Here is a 17,716-nt window from a genome sequence, read left to right as displayed (position 1 = left end):
AAGAGAGAGAGAGAGAGAGAGAGAGAGAGAGAGAGAGAGAGAGAGAGAGAGAGAGAGAAAGACCCTTCACTGCCAGTTCTTGGGCTTAATATGAATTATTCCAAACAAGTCCAGAGGATCTATTTAAAGAAGCCTGGCAGCATGAAGAGAGAGGGTAAAAATACAACCACTCTTTTGTCCATCAAAGGTTTTCTTTGGGAGGACATTAAGAGCATTTCTGTTTTCCTGTCTGCTCCTGCCAGTGGCAGCATTCCAGCTGGTGGTACCCACTCCTCACCCATCAGGTCAACAACCATGAACTTCTCTGATTCCAGAAGAAAAGCAAAGGCTGAGGAATTCTTTAGAAACTCTCATGTGTGGGCAGCATGCAGAGGAGGCTGGGCCTGGAATGAATGCACGCTGGCTAGACTATACAGGTTGACTGGTGAAATTCACCCCCCACACACATTTTCAGTCATTGTGGAAGATTGTGCCATTGTGCTGGCGGCATTGTCTGCTCTCCTATTTGCAAAACTTCCTTCTTGTGTCTCTGACACTGCGTTGCTTTGAGTGACTACTTCATCATCAGAGTGTCTATGAGCCTGGTGCTTAGGTATACAGTACTAGGTGTCCCACTCTTTGGACCATTTTTAGCAGTTAGAACCTAGTAGCATAGAAGAAGTTTACAATCTGAAACAATTACTTTTCTGTTAGAAAGAGTGCTGACTCAGAAGATTCAAGAATGGGTTAGTTCAGTTGGCAAGGCACCCTGAGTGCTTATAATCAGGATTTCTTCCAATTGAGGTCCATTTCATCCGCGTGTCAAAATCTGGACACGAATGCTGACTGGTAGCTTGGTATAAGATTTTCTTTTTTCCACAAAAGCTAAGACTTATTCAGTCAATTTGCTCTCTTCCAAGGCCTGGCTCGATCCCAACTTTTTTCTATTAAGCCATGGTCCAACTGATTGCAGTATCCTTCAAAAATGAGAGGGCAACAGGTTAAGACATTCAGTGGACCAACTGTCAGAAAATGCTAAGGAGTGATCTTTCTTTAGCACAGTAGGCCCAAACCTGGAGTTGTTTTCCATCCTTTCATCCATAAGGAATAAAGAGAAGAGACAAGTAATAGAAGAAGCAGCAAAAGAAATGAAGAAGAGATTATTTTTTATGTTAAACTTGGCCACTGCCCTTTCAGTTTTTTTTTTCCCAAATAGTTCGGTTTCATAAAGGGAAAGTTTCATTTCCCCTACTCCCCTGCCCCAGAGACGAGTTTGAACTAGCCTTCCTTATGTGAAAAATGGTCAAACCCCCAGGTAAAAAAAAAATCCCTAAGCTCAACTTTAGATAAAAATGTATACACTTTCCTAACATAGACATGATGAATCAAAGAAAACAAATCCTTAATCAATTTCCAATTTATCCTTAAAAATCAGGGGCATTCTTTGGGGCTTGATACATTTCTGTGATCCCTTACCCCTCCTCAGTTCTGAAAACGGGCTCCTTTTCAAAATTTATGCATTTCTTTTAAGATTTTGGGGTCCAAAGACAGGAGAACCAGCAGTGCTGAATCAAAACAGAAGACAAAGAGAATGCCCACATGCCAACAACTGTGATTGGCAGCATAGGAGCCATGTTTTCCACATGCTGCTTGTGCTTGTCTTACCCCTTCTCATGCAGGCCACATCCAAGAGTCTTCTGATCTGAATTCTGTATTCAATCCCATCATGGGGCAGAAAAGGCAAATTGCATGAGCAATGGAAAGACTGAGCTGTGCTCATTGTTTAGGGCCTATTCCTTAGTGAGGACCCTCTAGCTGTTATGTGAGATCACTCCCCTCCATTCCAGAATGTGGTTTCCTGGTAAGGAGATTGCAATGCAGCTTTAGAAACACTTCACTAGACACTTTGAAGAAAATCCAACACACTAATTTGGCTTCAGGGCAAAAGGGAACTGGGATTGAGTTAGGACTGGTCATCTCTCTTCTTGTAAGACCATGCTACGGCCAGCAGTCAGGGGCAGAATTGCATTATATCAGCATGTGGGTCCCCAGAACACCCTTTCTTTCTACAGGATGGGTGCATCTCTAGCAAGATTGTGTCCTCTTGGTTGGGTTTCTAAAAACTCTCGATCCCAATGTGGTGAGTAGTATTATGCCTAACTATTCACTCATATTTGGCTCAGATTCCACTTCCTTAGGATGGAGTGAATAATAAAAATGGAACCCTCCCTTCTTAAAATTGTGCTATTTGGAAAAAAAAAGTTGTGGTACATTTGAGGTATCCAGAATCACTTCTTCTTTTCTTCTGTTACTGCTGAGGCATCTACTCTGGTTGTGTGTGTGTGTGTGTGTGTGTGTGTGTGTGTGTGTGTGTATGTGTGTGTGTGTGTGTGTGTGTGTTGTTAATTAATTATTTTATTTATTTACATCCCAAATGTTGCCCCCACCTAGTCTCCTCTCACAGAGTTCTTCCCTATATTCTCTCCCCTTAGCCTCTAAGGGGTGTCCTCCCAGGGGCATCCCTCCTCCCTGGTATATCAAGTCTTTACAGCACATCTTCTCCTACTGGGTCCAGACAAGGCAATCAGTCCTCTGCTACAGGCAGCCTCAGATCAATTTGTGTATGCTTTTTGTTTGGTGGCTTAATCTCTGGGAGCTCCTAGGGGTTCAAGTTAGTTGACTCTGTTGGTCTTCTTATGGAATTTTAATCCCCTTCAGCTCTTTCTATCTTTCCTCTAACTCTTCCATAGGGGGTCCCTGTTCTCAGTCCAGTGGTTGGCTATGAGTATCTGCATCTGTCTCAGTCAGCCGCTGGTAGAGCCTCTCAAAGCACAGCCATGCTAGGCTCCTGTCTGCAAGCACAACATAGCATCAGAAATATGTGTTTGTGTTCTTGTCATTTCATTTAATTAGTTCGTTTGTGTTGTTTCTTTTTTAGACATGAGCTCACGTAGCCCAGACTGGTCTTGAACTCACTAGATAGCTGAGGATGATTTTGAACTTCTCATCCTCCTGCCCCTGCTTCTTGAGTGCTTGGATCTGGGACATGCAGCAGTTTATAATGTGCCCAGGGTTTTATATACACTACCAATTGAGCTACATACCCAGAGTAACACCACTCTGCTTATTTTTTATTCCCTGTGGATGAAAGGATAGAACAGAACTCAGTGTTCAAAGCTATTGGTGATTTCTGTCACCATAGAAAGGCTACCATTGAGCATTTTCTGACAGTTCATTACCACGTCAGTCATACTTCATGGTTTTGTGGCTAGATTTGCAGAATAATCTGAACACCCCAGAGGAAAAAAAGATTTAACATAAAGGTACTTCCCAATACTGTTAATCAAATCTGGTAATTTCTAATTTGTGGGGAATTTATATTCTAGAAGTCAATTATTTACATCAACTGTTTAGAACTCAGAATTAGTAGCATTCCAGAGGGAACTATAGAAGGTCACAGATGTCTAGTAGAGGATCTCATTGCCACAGTCAATGCTCATTTCTTTTAGACAAGTTCAGCCTAGGGTTCAGTCCAAGAACCCTTGGGACAGAGGTTCTATTGAGACCTTATCAAACAGAGGGACTTATTTTTTCATCTCCTGAGACCGCATTAATTCATATCTTCAAGAAGACTTTGCAGATACAACCTTCTATCCTCTCTTCTGTGCCAGAGCCCTGCACATGGCCCATTAGGCTCTTGGTAACTAGATGCAGCTCAGTATGGGGCTGGAACATTCCTAAGAAAGGAACTGACAGGTAGAGTTTAGCCTATATCATCACCATTCTCAAATGGAAGAAGTTCCTCTGATTGTTCTCTTCTTCTATAGATGCATTGGATGAGATTGGAACAAAATAGCACAAACTCACTCAAGAAGAGGCTCACTCAAGAATATGTCAGCTTATTCTACATAGTGAATTTTAGGCTATCTGGGACTACATAGCAAGACCATGACTAAAAAGAAGCAAAGCAAAGACAAAGAAAGAAAGATATTAATAATTTATGAACTACATTTAGTAAATCACAAGCACAAAATCAATTGGATATTGGAGGCTATTTTTATTTCAGGCCACCCAAATGGCCTCATGGAAGAGAGCATTCTAGTAGTTTGGCGTCCTGTTTGCTCAGGCACCTCATTAGAATGTTCTTGGAATCTTGAGTGATCATTAACTCATTGAAGAAGAAAGGAAATCTTTCTGTAAGATTTCTTGGGAGCATATGTAGTCCCAGAGCAGTGCTATATAGTCTGAGGAGCTTGGGAAGAGTCAGACACGATTAGACATGGACAAAGCTGTAAAGTATTACAACCAATTAACTCATTTTATAGATAAGAAGACTAAGTCCCAGGGAAAGCAAATAACTTGATAAAAGCTCTCAGAGCCAGTGAAGAGAAGGGATGATGCAGCTTGAAGATCATCAAGTCAACCTCCCTTCTACTGAATCAAGCAACAGCAGAATGTCCATAGGTTTCAGAATGCAATGAAATGCTTATTTGTTGTTTTTGGATAAGTCAATGTATAATTCAGAGATACAGAACTCTAATAACAGGCTAGCAAAGGTCTGGGGAAGGAGACGTGATGGTGCAGGTAACTGGGAGACCAGATAACAACAATAGCTTTCTTTCCTCACAAATGGCTCAAGGTCAAGAGTTTTAGATATAGTCAAGCTCAAGGTCAAGTCCTCCCACTGCACTTTCGCATGAGCTTGTGAATTATTCAAATCAAAGACAGACAGACAGACCAACAGACAGACAGACAGACAGACAGACAGACACACACACACACACACACACACACACAGGGGTATGGCCCACTTCACATTGGTTCATTGCAGCTCCACACCAAGTTATTTCTTTTGTCAGGCATTTGTTTGAGTGCCCTTATCTAGTGGGACTGTGATATATTGCTACTTTCCCTGGTTCTATTCTTCCTCCTCTTTTGCTTTCCTTTCCTTCTTCTTTCATAACTTCCTCCCCTTACATATTTAAGAGCTGCTGTGAAGCTCTGCCACAGATGTCATACAGGGGGAAGAATGCAGTGTCCTATCACAGAACAGGGGACTCTTATTTAAAGGCAAAGCTATTTTCCTCATTCACCTTGGGTAGCACCGTGAAGGTGGCCATTGACTCTAACTATAGAACAGACACCCTGAGAGGAAAGGAGCAAGAGTCATATTCTTCTCTACTGACCTTATGGCTCTATCCTTGGAAATCCAAGTGGGCTTACATCTTTTCCACCAAGTACTACTGCTTCAGGGTCAGTCAGCCCAGGCTTGGCTTCTTGGCTGCTACTCCTGTGCTGCTAGATAGAAATAATCTTAAACCATTCAGTGAGTGCAGGGGGTGCTTTATACAATCCAACATGCTGTTTACAGTTTATAAATTACGTGTCTTGGGAAGAAGCATCTGATCTATTCTCCAAGGCATCTCGTTGACTAGATCCCATTGGAATTCTTTGGGTTTCTGGGAAGGGGCTACTGAGCACTTTGTACTCTCTGAGTAAAACCCAGAATTTCTTCTTTTTCTAATCCTTGCATGAGGCAATATCTAGTAGCAAGCTTTCTTCTAGCCTTATAGTTTTAATTTTCTTCCCCCTTTTATACAATTTATTTGCTTCCATGTACTGCAATAAATTACAACATATATCTGTGAGTAGTGGTACACATCTTTAATCCCAGCACCCAGGAGGCAGAGGCAAATGGATCTCTGTGAGTTCAAGTCTAGCCTGGTGTATAGAGAGTTCTAGGACAGCCTGAAGCAGTTGGTTCTCTATGAGCTCAAGACCAGCCTAGTCTACAGAGAGAGTTCCAGGAGAGCCAGTGCTACATAGTCCCAGAGAACAAAACAAAATTACAATAAATAATAAATATTTCTGTCTTATACACTGATTCCATTACAAAGTCATTATATTTTACCTCCTTCACTACATCGTCTCTGAGATGATGCTGTGCATGCTGGGTATAATTTAGTTGATAAATGAGGAGTATTAATGGGACCACAAAATTAAAAAGGAAAACAACAGGCCCAGACTTGTTACTTATAAATGTGGTGACCAAAAAGAGCTATCTAAGATAGGACCCACTTTTTCCTCTGACCTTTAGCTTTTTAATTTGTTTTTGTTGTTGGGCATTTAACTCTGAGCCTTGGCATGCCTGCTACCAGCCCCTTGTCACCCCAATCCTTATGTTTTATCTGAGTAAAAATAAGCACATGGTAGGTGCTCAATACATGAATATATGTGTTGAATAAATGTTTGCTGAAAGAAACAGAGAAAGAACTCTTGTCTATTTCAGGACTGAAAACAGCCCAGGAGAGGATAGATATGGAAATACTGCCCTCCTTTGCCTCACAAATAGGGCAAAACCAAGGTCGTCCTTGGCACATGACACTTTTCTTAGCCTGTTGATGGAATCACTTGTGCAAAACTAGAGCTTTTCTCTCTGCCAGGCAGAAGGTCAGTCCTAGAGTGAGCTGATCCGTGGGCATAGCACCATCTCTCACCCAGGAGGCTTCGATATTATTTCAATGAGGATGACAGGTGGGGAAATCTGGGCACCAGTTGTTCTTTTCCACTGGTAGCATTTGGAGGGTAACTTCAAACTGGGGCATGCTGGCCTACGTGCTTCTCCTGCAGCAAAGAGCTCTGCACTGGAGCCATGAGAACGTGGGCTCTGTCCCATGGCCAAATTCAGGTCTCAGAGACCATACCAAAGCACAAAGCACAAAGGGTACACAGGACTACTGAGTTCTCTTGTTCAACTCATCATGGGCTGCCTGGCTGAGGACCTAAATCTTGATCATTGGCATTTAAGTTTGTTACACATGGCTTAAAAAATAGAACAAACGAATTAATTTAGTCTTAAGAAAATGCTAGAAGCTCCCGTAAAGCTGATATATGCTAGCCTGTCAGAAAGCAAGGAATTCTATGGTAGTGTGAATTTTCTTAATTCCTTAATTCCCCCTTGTATATCCCTGCTCACAGTGCGGATACTGGTCTATGCCTACTACAGTTTGACTCAGGTGGTCCTCCTTTCTTAATCTTTGTTTTTCCAAACTCATCTTCAGCACAGCAGTGGTGGTTCATTCAATTTGTATAGTTAAAGCAAAACCCAAATGCACCATGAATCTGAGCTGTTGCTAAGTGTTGTGGTACAGGCCTGTAACTCCAGCATGCCTTGGAAATTCAAGTTGTCTACTTAGTGAGGAAAAACAAACAAACAAACAAACAAGCAAACCATTGCTTGGCTGGGGAGCCGGCTCAGTGATTGAGAGCACTCATTGTCCTTTCAGAGGACCTAGATTCATTCCATTAGCAGCACCTACATTGTGGTTCACAATTGCAAACAACTTCACTTCTAAGGCATTTGATGGCTTCTGATCTTCTCTAGCACCAAGCATACACTTTGCATAAAAATAAATAAATCTAAACAACAACTACTACTAATAATAAAACAAATCCTAGTGTTACACTGTAAAGAGCTCATCTTTGTGTTTTGAAGGTTTGATGAATTTTTAGTCTTATCATTGCTTGCATTGTTATTTCAGTGTTAATAGAAAAAAATGAAGAAAAATGTCATGACTCATGTGAGTGTAATGGAAGCAAACATCTTAATAGTAGTAATAAAGCAGTATACGCTTTGTCATTTTTCTGTCACTTGAAATTTTTTCTATTTTTTCTTTTATGTGTATGGTTATTAGGTCTACTTGTATGTTTGGGCACCACTGTGTGCCTGGTGCCCAAGGAGGCCAGACGAGGGTGTCTGATCTCCTGAAACTGGAGTTACAGAAGGTTGTGAGCCTCCATGTGGGTGCTGGGAATGGAATCTGGGTCCTCTGGAAGAGCAGTGTCCCTAACCACTGAACCACATATCCAGCCCCCTTTTGTCTTTTATAACTAGTTTTGAGTGAAATTTTTCATGTCCAAACTACAAAGCAGTTCACAGGGCTCAGGATATAAGGTTCAGTCAGTAAAATAGCTGCTGCTCAAACATGAGGACCCCTGTAAGATTAGACCCCCAACACCTATATCAAAGCTCATGTCTATAAGCCCAGCACAGGAGGTCTCCTGGTGTTCCATGGTAAGATGTGAAATAAACAAAAGCTCACATCTCCAGCTCAGAAACTATTTCTAATTGATAACCTCTCTCAAATGAAAAATTCGTTTTCTCTAACAGTCTCATTGGGTATACACACCACACTTAACACCGGGCCCATTACCAACAATAGATGGCCAACTGAAAATGAATTGAATGGTATTTTTGGAGTTTGTTTTGTCTCACAAAGATTTATTTGAGCATGGTTTTTTAGCCATTATGGTTTGTTTCCAGGTTTGTGGTTTTATGGGATCTCTATGTTTGCAAATGTGTATGTTTCTGCAACTATATGTGTTTCTTGTGCTTTTTCTTTTGCTCTTTTCCTCCATTCATTTGTTTTGTCCTATTCTGGTTTGTTTGTTTTTATTTTATCATTATTATTTTTTTAGATACTAACTTGTTTTCTAATGGGAGAGAGCAAGAAAAGGGTGTTTTGGGTGGGTGAGGAGGTGGGTAGGATCTTGGAGGAATTGGGGAAGGGTGACTGTATGAGAATACATTTTATGGAAATATCAACCTTCAGCACAAAAAAGGTTCTTCTACCGCTTTTCTTCATTGGGATACTTGGGTACATGCTTGATCCATTTTAAGGAGAGGTCAATATGAGCATGTAGATAAAGGAAAGTGGTGCAAGGCTACCTGAGAAAGGACTCTTCTAGTCTTATAAATTACCCGCTGGATATCGAGATGGAGATGGTAGTAGCCAAATCCATTGCTATTCAATGCTGTCATTTTGGAGCGGTGCAGGGGCGGGGGCAGCAGATGCTATTGTTGTCAATTCTTTTATCCCATAGGCGAGGAAATGGACTGGAAGAATTTAAGTGATCCATGCAAGATGTCACAACTGATTAATGGTTGTGACTTAGTCCATGTGGGTCCTCTCATTATTGGTCCCTGCCCTCCCTGTAATTTATAGGACTTCCCAGAGACACAGACTTTCAGTCTTTGATATTGCCAGAGATGCTCCGCTCTGAGCCGATTCTATTGCCACACCCTTTTCCACTCAGAATGTCCGGCCCTACACTTGCAAGCTGGTTTATTGCAACTAAAGTTAGTCTGAACCCAGACACCGTTATTGCAAAATGAATTGGCTTATACCACCTTGAACTTCTTATCTTGATCACAGCAATACTTTACCCTGTTTATTCAGACTGCTCATGAGTAGGAAGTTAAAGAAATACTTGTACTATAAACAGAACAATCAAACTTTGATCTGAATTTCTTTGAAATGTTTTCTTTAATTACTCTATTCTGTTGGTTTGGGATGTACCATTAGGTTCTCTCAATTTCCCCAAATGTTTGAAAATATTTTGTTAATATTATGTGTCTTCTGGTATAATGAAAAGCATCAGTGAGATAATTTTAGTAGATTCCTAAACTTGGGTCCTTTGACCAGGAGGTATGTTTAAAGGACAAAGCAAATTTTAGAAAAATGAGTCCAACACAATCTCACTTTAATGATGTCTCTTCTCCAATGAACACATTTTGAAATTATACTGTGCGCTTCAGCTACAAAGATTTTGTAGAAATGTGTGACTCTTGGGAAAAACTCATGCACTGCCTTAGCAATGCTGGAGGCCAATGATCATAATTCGAGTTTAAGATGCAATTAGTCACTGATGTTGGGTGGCAAGGGCTTAAAACAAAAACAGGATGAGTCCTAGAGCACACAAGTGGAAAATGAAGTGGGTGGGTATAGAATGGAAAATGTGCTCCCTCAGGCCATGGACTGTGTTCATTAGCACTGACCTGCCTCCTCTCCTGCTCTGGAAGCTGATGCTGATACCAAAGCTTTGAGAGAATCTGAATAAACCCTCCTGCCCCACAAACCAAGGACAAAGATGAGACCACCCAATTTAGTTATCCTCTGGCCAGAATCACATATTTAATCTTATCCATGGGCTCAAACTATTCTTGCTCCTAGGCACAGGGACTCAAGCAATTAAAGTGAACATATGTTTCCACTCAACCATCATGTCCATTTCCAAATGGTCATAAATATGTAGTATAAACACGAAGGTCAGGGGACATGAAATGGATGAAAGCATAAGCTAGTAAGGCTCCAGAAACCAGTATTCGTCACCCCAAATGGCATGGAAATGTTTGACTTCATATCTCTTGTGTTACATCCATATTTCTGGGTATATATTTCTGGGTAAAATCATTTCTGATTTCGTTCCAGCTGTGCAGCACATACTGCTGTGATCGGTTGCAAGTGAAAGGAGCAAGAGAAACTCCTGCATACAAAGGACAATGACAACCAGAAAGCGGCAGCCCTATCCTGCTCTGGCCTTGAAAGGGACTGGATCCTAGGAGGTGGCAGCATTTCTGATCTATTGTCCTCTGTCTCCCTCTGCTGTTCTTCTGGAGGAGTTTCCCCTTACAACAATGAGAAATCATGTACTAGCTGCATCCATTTCTATGCTCTCCCTGCTGGCCATAATGGGAGATACAGACAGCAAAACAGACAGTTCATTTCTGATGGACTCGCAACGCTGCATGAGACACCATTATGTCGATTCTATCAGTCACCCACTGTACAAATGTAGCTCAAAGGTAAGATCAAGGTCACTCCAAAGTCTTTGGAGGATACCCTTCTCCCTCATTAATTGTCAGGGGATAGAGAGCTACGACCAGAGCCCAAACTGGAGCTCTATGACTGGCCTGCAGAACTTACAAGGGAATTTTTCTTTAGAATTTTCTCACTATGCTTTCCACTTCTGTGTCTTTAATGGAACATGTGTGAGCTTATTCTGTTGTGGGCGTGTCTTGTGCTCTTGGCTGGGAAATTTATGAGTGATAATGTTCCTTTTTAATAAAGAAAAATAGGGGCTGGGAATAGGAAAAGTTGGGAAATCGAAAACCTCAGTTTAGATCCCTGGCATGGTGGTACACATCTCTAATCCCAAGACTAAGAAAGCAGAGACAAGAGAACCCATGGGAACATGCTCACTATTCAGTCTAGCCCATATAGTGAGCACCAAGTTCAGTAAGAGACTGTCTTAAAAAGTAAGGGAGCAATAGAGAACCAAATCCTTGACCAACCTCTGACCTCCACAATCTGTGCACCCATGTGCACATGTGCAGGAACATGCACACATATCACACATGCACGTGTACACACACACACATGCACACACCACATACGCAAAAGAAGAAGACATGGAGCCTTTAAATTGTCATAATTCCTTCTACTTCCATCAACAACAAAAAGAATGGGGAAGCTGTGGAGTATGATTGGACAGTGGAGCATATTCTTGGAGGCTCTTCACACAGTTTTCTGAACTACCCTAGAACCAGCTGGGTGGTCTAAACCTTCCTTCCTATGTCACATTGATGTTAAAAATGACTCCACAGCTAAAGATGGCAATTTGATCACTTCTCATTTTGTCTCTTTTAGCAGTTCCTTCTTACTGGCAGTGGGTGGAGTGTTTCTTGCACAGGTCATCTGTGTCTTGGTGCTGTGAAGAGGTGTGCATAGTAATAACATACTAATGGACCACCAAGAGTGGCTGCCACATAGACCACCCAGAAGGGAGGTACAATGGAGGATGGAATGGGTCCCAAATGAGAGTTCTCATGACCATCATTGCCCCAGTCACATGTCTTAAATTTGTCCACACTTAGTAAATAAGACTTTGTTTAGTTCAACCTCAAACAATTTTCACTTTAGTCCTGAGACTAAAACAACAAAAACCATTTAAACATTCTCATATGTCAACCCTTTTTAAAATTAGCACTATAGTTAAGAATTTTACAAAATTTGATCAACCACTAGAATTAAGGTCATAGGAATCAATCTCTCCACTCTCCATTTCAAAGCATGTCTGCTTTTACATTTTCCATAACTTCTGTGGTTGTAGCTCAAGGAAGATCTTTAGTTTAAGGGCTTCAAAAATTCAGTTAAATCATTTTCTCCATTGTTCTAATAAGACCTAGGATTGTGGGAAAAGAAATGGAGTTTTTTTTTTTTTTTTCAAGAAAATGTCCTGGATCTTACTTATAGTTGAGGGACAAAACCAAAGAGAAATCATTAGACACGGATAAATTTTGGAGAAATTCCTTCTTGAAAATGGAGAAATTGAGCTGGAGTAGCCACCAAGGGGTAGGGGTGGGACAGTCTTGCTTAGGTTCATTTTAGCACCACAGAAGCATAGAAAGCACTAATAACAACTGCAACAGCAACAACAAAGATAAGAGAAGCATCTTTATAACCACGATTGTTTAGATGTTGCTTCAGAAGCAGATGCCATAGCACTGATATCTAGTTTTTGTTAATTCATGGATGATTTCTTCCTTTGTTGAGCTGTGCTTCATAATCATGTTTCTTTAGAAAAAGCAACAGGCAGACACAGACACAGACACGGACACAGACACAGACACAGAAACAGACATACACAGACAGACAGACAGACAGACAGACAGAGATGGGGGAATTCAAATATAAAGAAAGCACCATTGTGATGAAAGGCAGGGTTATAGAAAATAGTAACATCAATAAAAAGTTGAAAGTGGAGAGCATTTGCCTAGTCTGTGTGAAGTTCTAGGTTCTAAACCCAGAACCAAGTAAAATGGTTTTTAAAAATTCTGGGAAGATAGGACAAAATGATGGAAGACCATCTTAGCATGTTAACCTCAGAGGGTCAAGAAAGAAATGTCCTTAACTAAAAGTCACATGACTTTTAGAAATGAATTTTAGTCAATTGGTATTCACCTTTGCTTCTTCCAGAGTACTACAGTAAATAACAGGGCAAAGATTGTGATAATAGAAGAAATGTTTCTAATTTCATGGGAACAATTTGTTTTCAAACATCCAAAATGACCCCAAATATAGCAATGGTTTTATGTAAATGCTGCTTGTAATTATTAACCTTCCTTCCTTGGCCACAAAAAATGTGTCTGGCACAGCTTCAGCTACCAGACTCTTTCTGGATTAAATTTTCTGTATGTATTCAGGAAGAAAATGATTTTCATTTGGAAATATTCTATAGTTCTTAACTTTTCCAGACACAGAATGGTAGTCTCTCTGATGAACCTGCTTTCCTTCAGAGATTGGGAGAGAAATGTTTAGCCTATGTCCAGAAGGAAGAGGTCAGGGCATATTTTATAGCTTTACAAATTTCCTTAATAACATAAGCAAGAACATTATTTTCTGGACATATGACCACTCCTTGCCCTATCGGTTAATGTTCTTGACATAGATTTATCAAGTGGGTCTGGCCTCCTGACTACACAAAAGGCACATGTGGCACAGGGAATGAAGCACACTGGCTCCAACGCCTGATCTGTGTCAGTCACTTTACACCACATATTGTAATCATTACCAACACACTGGCCATGTAGATATTATGATCCTGATGCTACAAGGAAGGAAACTCACAGTCCACAAGAACAGACAGACTAGGGTTCCTGATGCTCTGAGAAGGGAAATGTTATATTTGGAGGCTTTGTTTTTCCACTGCCTGATTCCTCATATTGAAAGAATGCAAAAAGAATACAAGAACTATTATATAGAATCCATGCCTAGCTATCTATAGTAATAATTCATATTCTATAAATGCTTTCTAGAAAAAATAGAAATAATAAATAAAGATTTTCTGGACACTTTTAGTGGGACTTTCTGTCTTTTATGGCCCCGAACTTCCATTTGGCCAGTTTTAGGTTCTGTCCCCCTCCTCCTAGCAATTCAGTAGGGAACTAATTGTCAGGCAAGACTCACCCATCAAGAACGACAGGATAGCCACTGTTTATACTTGGGGCCTGTGTCACTGATGATATCTTATGATGTTAAGTCCAAGAGAGGCTAGGATTGGTAAGCTCATTCCCTCTCTTCCCAATAAACCACATTTTCATACAATTCCAAGTAAAAACTAGGAAGCCAATCTTCTGAAGATCTGCAGTTAGAGGAAATTGTCTGTCTGGGAAAAGTTGAAGGAACTAAGGCATTCCAGGCTTGGAGGTAGCTGAGATCCTGTTTCCAATTCTCACTTCACAGCTTTCCAAATAGGTGATTTCTGGAAAGCCAAGTTGTTGTTTGGTGTTTCAGTTTCCTCCCCTGAAAAAGAAGCTGTTTGCCCAAGGTCATGGGCATGTATGGCCATAGTGATGATCTTTGTAAAGCAGCTAGCACAGTGTCTGCCATATAATAGACATGTAATAAATGCTATTGCAACCCTGATGATGAAGTTGTAAGCTAGACAGGTGTTTCAACCCACTTTTCTATTTCAGTCACTATTAAGACTTCAATAACTGTTGGGATCCCTGCAGCCTTAAAGAATCAGAAAAGTGAGCCCCATATGGCTCTGTTGGATGTGGGAGGGGTGGGGGCGAGCCGAAGAGAAAAGTAAATGTAAGCCACAGTGCAGGGTGCTAAGAGGGAGGATCAAACAGGAACAGACTCTACTGGCTGCCTTCTGTCACTAGGTGAGTAGAGGATGTGCAGGGGTGAGTTCTGGCCTCCACTAGACATGGGTTTTCAAGAACCTGGCTTGGCAAACTGGCTTTATGGGTGTTTGAAGCCCAAGTCCATGAAAATAAGAGATGGTGGTGGTCGCAGGCATGGGGGTGGAGTCAGGTTCTAAGGAGCAGCACGAGGTTGGAGTGAGGCACACTGTTATGAGTGAGATGAGACAGCAGCTGGTGAGAAAAGAAGAAGATTAGTTGAGGCGATAAAGGTTATGAGAATTCTCAGAGAAATTGGGAAGGAGCTCTTAGGATGCCCATGCTATCTACTGTTGTGGTCCTAAATGCTCATAAGAAAAATGATGAGCACTAGGGATACAAAACTTATAGCAAATTGACAATTTGAGAGATGTGACTTGATTTTTTAAAAATAAAAACAAATTCAAATTTATGCTGAATGTTTATCATGTGCAGGCCTCATAGAAGTTGCTAGAGACAAAAATAAAGTGGGAGGAAGACATAATGAAAAGTTTACCCTTCATAATGCTTCCAGGCTAACATGATATAGGAAAAGAAAATATTCTGTATGCAAATGCCTCTTCACATGTTTCATTTATGGCATAAGTAACAGTAACAGACAGGCGTTGGAGGTTGTGGAGCTGCTACCCAAATGTTCAAGTCTTACCACCCTATGCCACTTTGTTCCCTGGTTGTCATTTTGTTGTTGGTCTCATCTTGGCACAAACTCTTTGACTATTGACCTGGTTTCCTAGAGATAAGCTGAGCAGTCATGTCTTAATGCTGTTAGTGAGGGAGAGGTGTGGTGGAAGTGGCATAGATGAATTTGTTCTTGCTGTACTATATATTGAGTAGTTAAGATTGATGGAAGTACAGTGTGGATGAGAATAGCTCTAAGACTGGAAGAACGTGACACCTCAGGCAGCCATGGTATATGCAGACTGCCTAATATTGGTTCATTCTTCTTGTGCAGAAAACAGCTATTTGAGAAACAGGGGCCAGGCCCACTGAGCTACATCCAGGTCCTTTAATCCTAGAGATCTTGTCCTTCCATGTGGACTGGCCATGGGGCTTCAGATCCTGAAAATGTCTAGTGAAATACCAATTAAGCTAGCTTGTCTTCAAGTTGTCCTGTATTGAAGACTTGACCATTTATGGAAAGCTAATATCCTGATCCATTATGACTATGTCTCACTCTGTGTCTTAGTGGGGTATGATATTCTACACTATCTTTGGCTCTTCTTAAAAGTTTTCCTTATCCATGGGGCTCTCTAAAGACTTCAGTTTGAAAAGTGGCTGTATAATTGCTTCAATCTCCAGTAGATAATATAGATTATGGAGCAGCAAAGTTTGCACTGTGCCAATGTGGGAAGCAGCCTTTCCATGTACTGGCAGATATGGGAAGAAGGAACTGGGGAAGATCATGAACTCTTGTCAGTGAAATGGGGCTAGATACCAGAGACAAGTCTTTGTGTTACTGATCTATGGCATAATCCCCTCAAACCTGTTCAGGACTATTATTATCTTGTGTATCAATTTGAAGAACAGACAGGAGAGCATCAAAAGCTTGAAAAGAATCAGAATACAGTAGCCAGTTTCTCTCTGCCCTTGTGACCTTGCAAAGAAAGTAATGTTAGACCAGTCTAACTTATTTCTCCCTTAGTCCTTCGAGTTTTTTCTGCTAGTATCTCACATTTCCTTCATGGTTGTGAATTGATTGTTGAATTTTCCCCAAGTATTTTTTTTTCAGTTAATGTCAGTAATCTGTAACTATCAGGAATTATCTTTTCCCAATTTTGGAAAATTGTGCTAGCCATTATTCTTTTATCACTGGATGTTTATTTTTGCCCCATAGGATGATGCCAGAGATCATCTCTAGTGAATCTATAGTATTAATTGCCAATTGCCAAAATATTAAAAATTTCTATAGCCTCAGGAATCAAGCTGCTTCCTTATACCTCATTTATGCTTTCCACTCCGAGGATTCTAGGATGTTTGGATAATATGAGCTGCCCTTTATCTTTGATGGGCAAACTCCTGTGTTAACACACACTCAAAACATCTTTTCTTTTGGTTTAGCTCAAACTTTTTTGGAAAAACAGAGCAAACAATTCCACCTGGCCAGTATTACAATTCAAACTAACCATGGCCAGATGAACTCTTGCACATTCTTGTCATTTTATCTCCTTAAACAATTTGATGGTTTTGACCTAGGCATGCCAAGAGATGTATTCAGCATCTTTCCTTCTTTACCTATGATCTCAAATATGGCATGCTTGGGATTCTCTTTCTTATTCTCTGTGTGCTCAGGAGTAGGCCCCATACCTAAAGTGCTTTTCAATGTGAAACCCTAAGCTTCCTTTGTTTGGGAAAGGTATTTTGAAATTTTCCCCTGAGTTCCTTATCTCTACTCCTAAAAAATTCAAAGGAGCCTTTTTCCATCTCCTTAAGCTGTATGCAAAGTGTATCATGTGTACATTTTTTGAGGATAATTTTGATACCTTTTAATTGGAGTCTTCCATTTTTCAGATTTATTTATTTTTATTTTGTGTGCATCTGTGTGTCTATTTAGCTGTATGTGCGTCACATAGATGCAGGTGTCTGAGAAGACTGAGAGGGGGTGTCAGAACCACTGGAACTGGAGTTACAGTTATTGGGAATCTCGTGAGATTTAGATGCTGGGAAGAAACCCAGCAAGTGGTCATAACCACTGGCTCAGCCAGCCCCTTAATTAGAGGTTTCTTGCTATAGAGAACATAGGCTCTGATGTAGCAGCTGAAATATTTGGGAATGGAGAGGATCAGGGAGAATTTTCTCTAAATCACTCTGAAGATAGATGTACATAAATTGTACAAATGACAGGTATAACATATAAGCCAGGCATGTGGCTCACAAATATACCCCATTTCTCTATTTCAATTTCTTCTCCTAAGTTGCAGCAAAACAACACTTAGCTTGGCCTTCTACAGAGACCACATTCCTTCTGTTTAGCTAGTTCCCACTGGAACAACCCTACCCTGACACTCTTCACTCTGTTTAATTGTAGGTTTCAACTTAAAGTGATTTTCAGCTTGTTGTTGTTGGTATAACTGCAATACATTTGGGCAGTGGTAGACCTCTATACGTAAGAAGGAACTATGGTGGGGTTTTTAGTGGTCATGGTGGTTTCTTTTCCTTCCTTCCCTCCCTCCCTCCCTCCCTCCTTCCCTCCCTCCTTCCCTCCCTCCC

General features: G+C 40.8%; 1 protein-coding gene across 1 annotated transcript in view; it reads left to right on the top strand.

The window, feature by feature from the left end:
• Ndp (norrin cystine knot growth factor NDP) overlaps window positions 1–17,716 on the top strand; it is a 24,435-nt gene that overhangs the window by 4,989 nt on the left and 1,730 nt on the right. Inside the window, exon 2 of the mRNA XM_021188476.1 lies at window positions 10,251–10,624. Coding sequence (XP_021044135.1) covers window positions 10,457–10,624 — 168 coding nt within the window. The 5' untranslated portion in view covers window positions 10,251–10,456. The remainder of the gene's footprint in view (window positions 1–10,250; window positions 10,625–17,716) is intronic.

Source organism: Mus pahari, chromosome X, assembly GCF_900095145.1.
Source record: "Mus pahari chromosome X, PAHARI_EIJ_v1.1, whole genome shotgun sequence".
Classification (NCBI taxonomy): domain Eukaryota; kingdom Metazoa; phylum Chordata; class Mammalia; order Rodentia; family Muridae; genus Mus; species Mus pahari.
The sequence above is the reverse complement of the archived record's forward strand: the minus strand, read 5'-3'. Positions and strand labels throughout refer to the sequence as shown.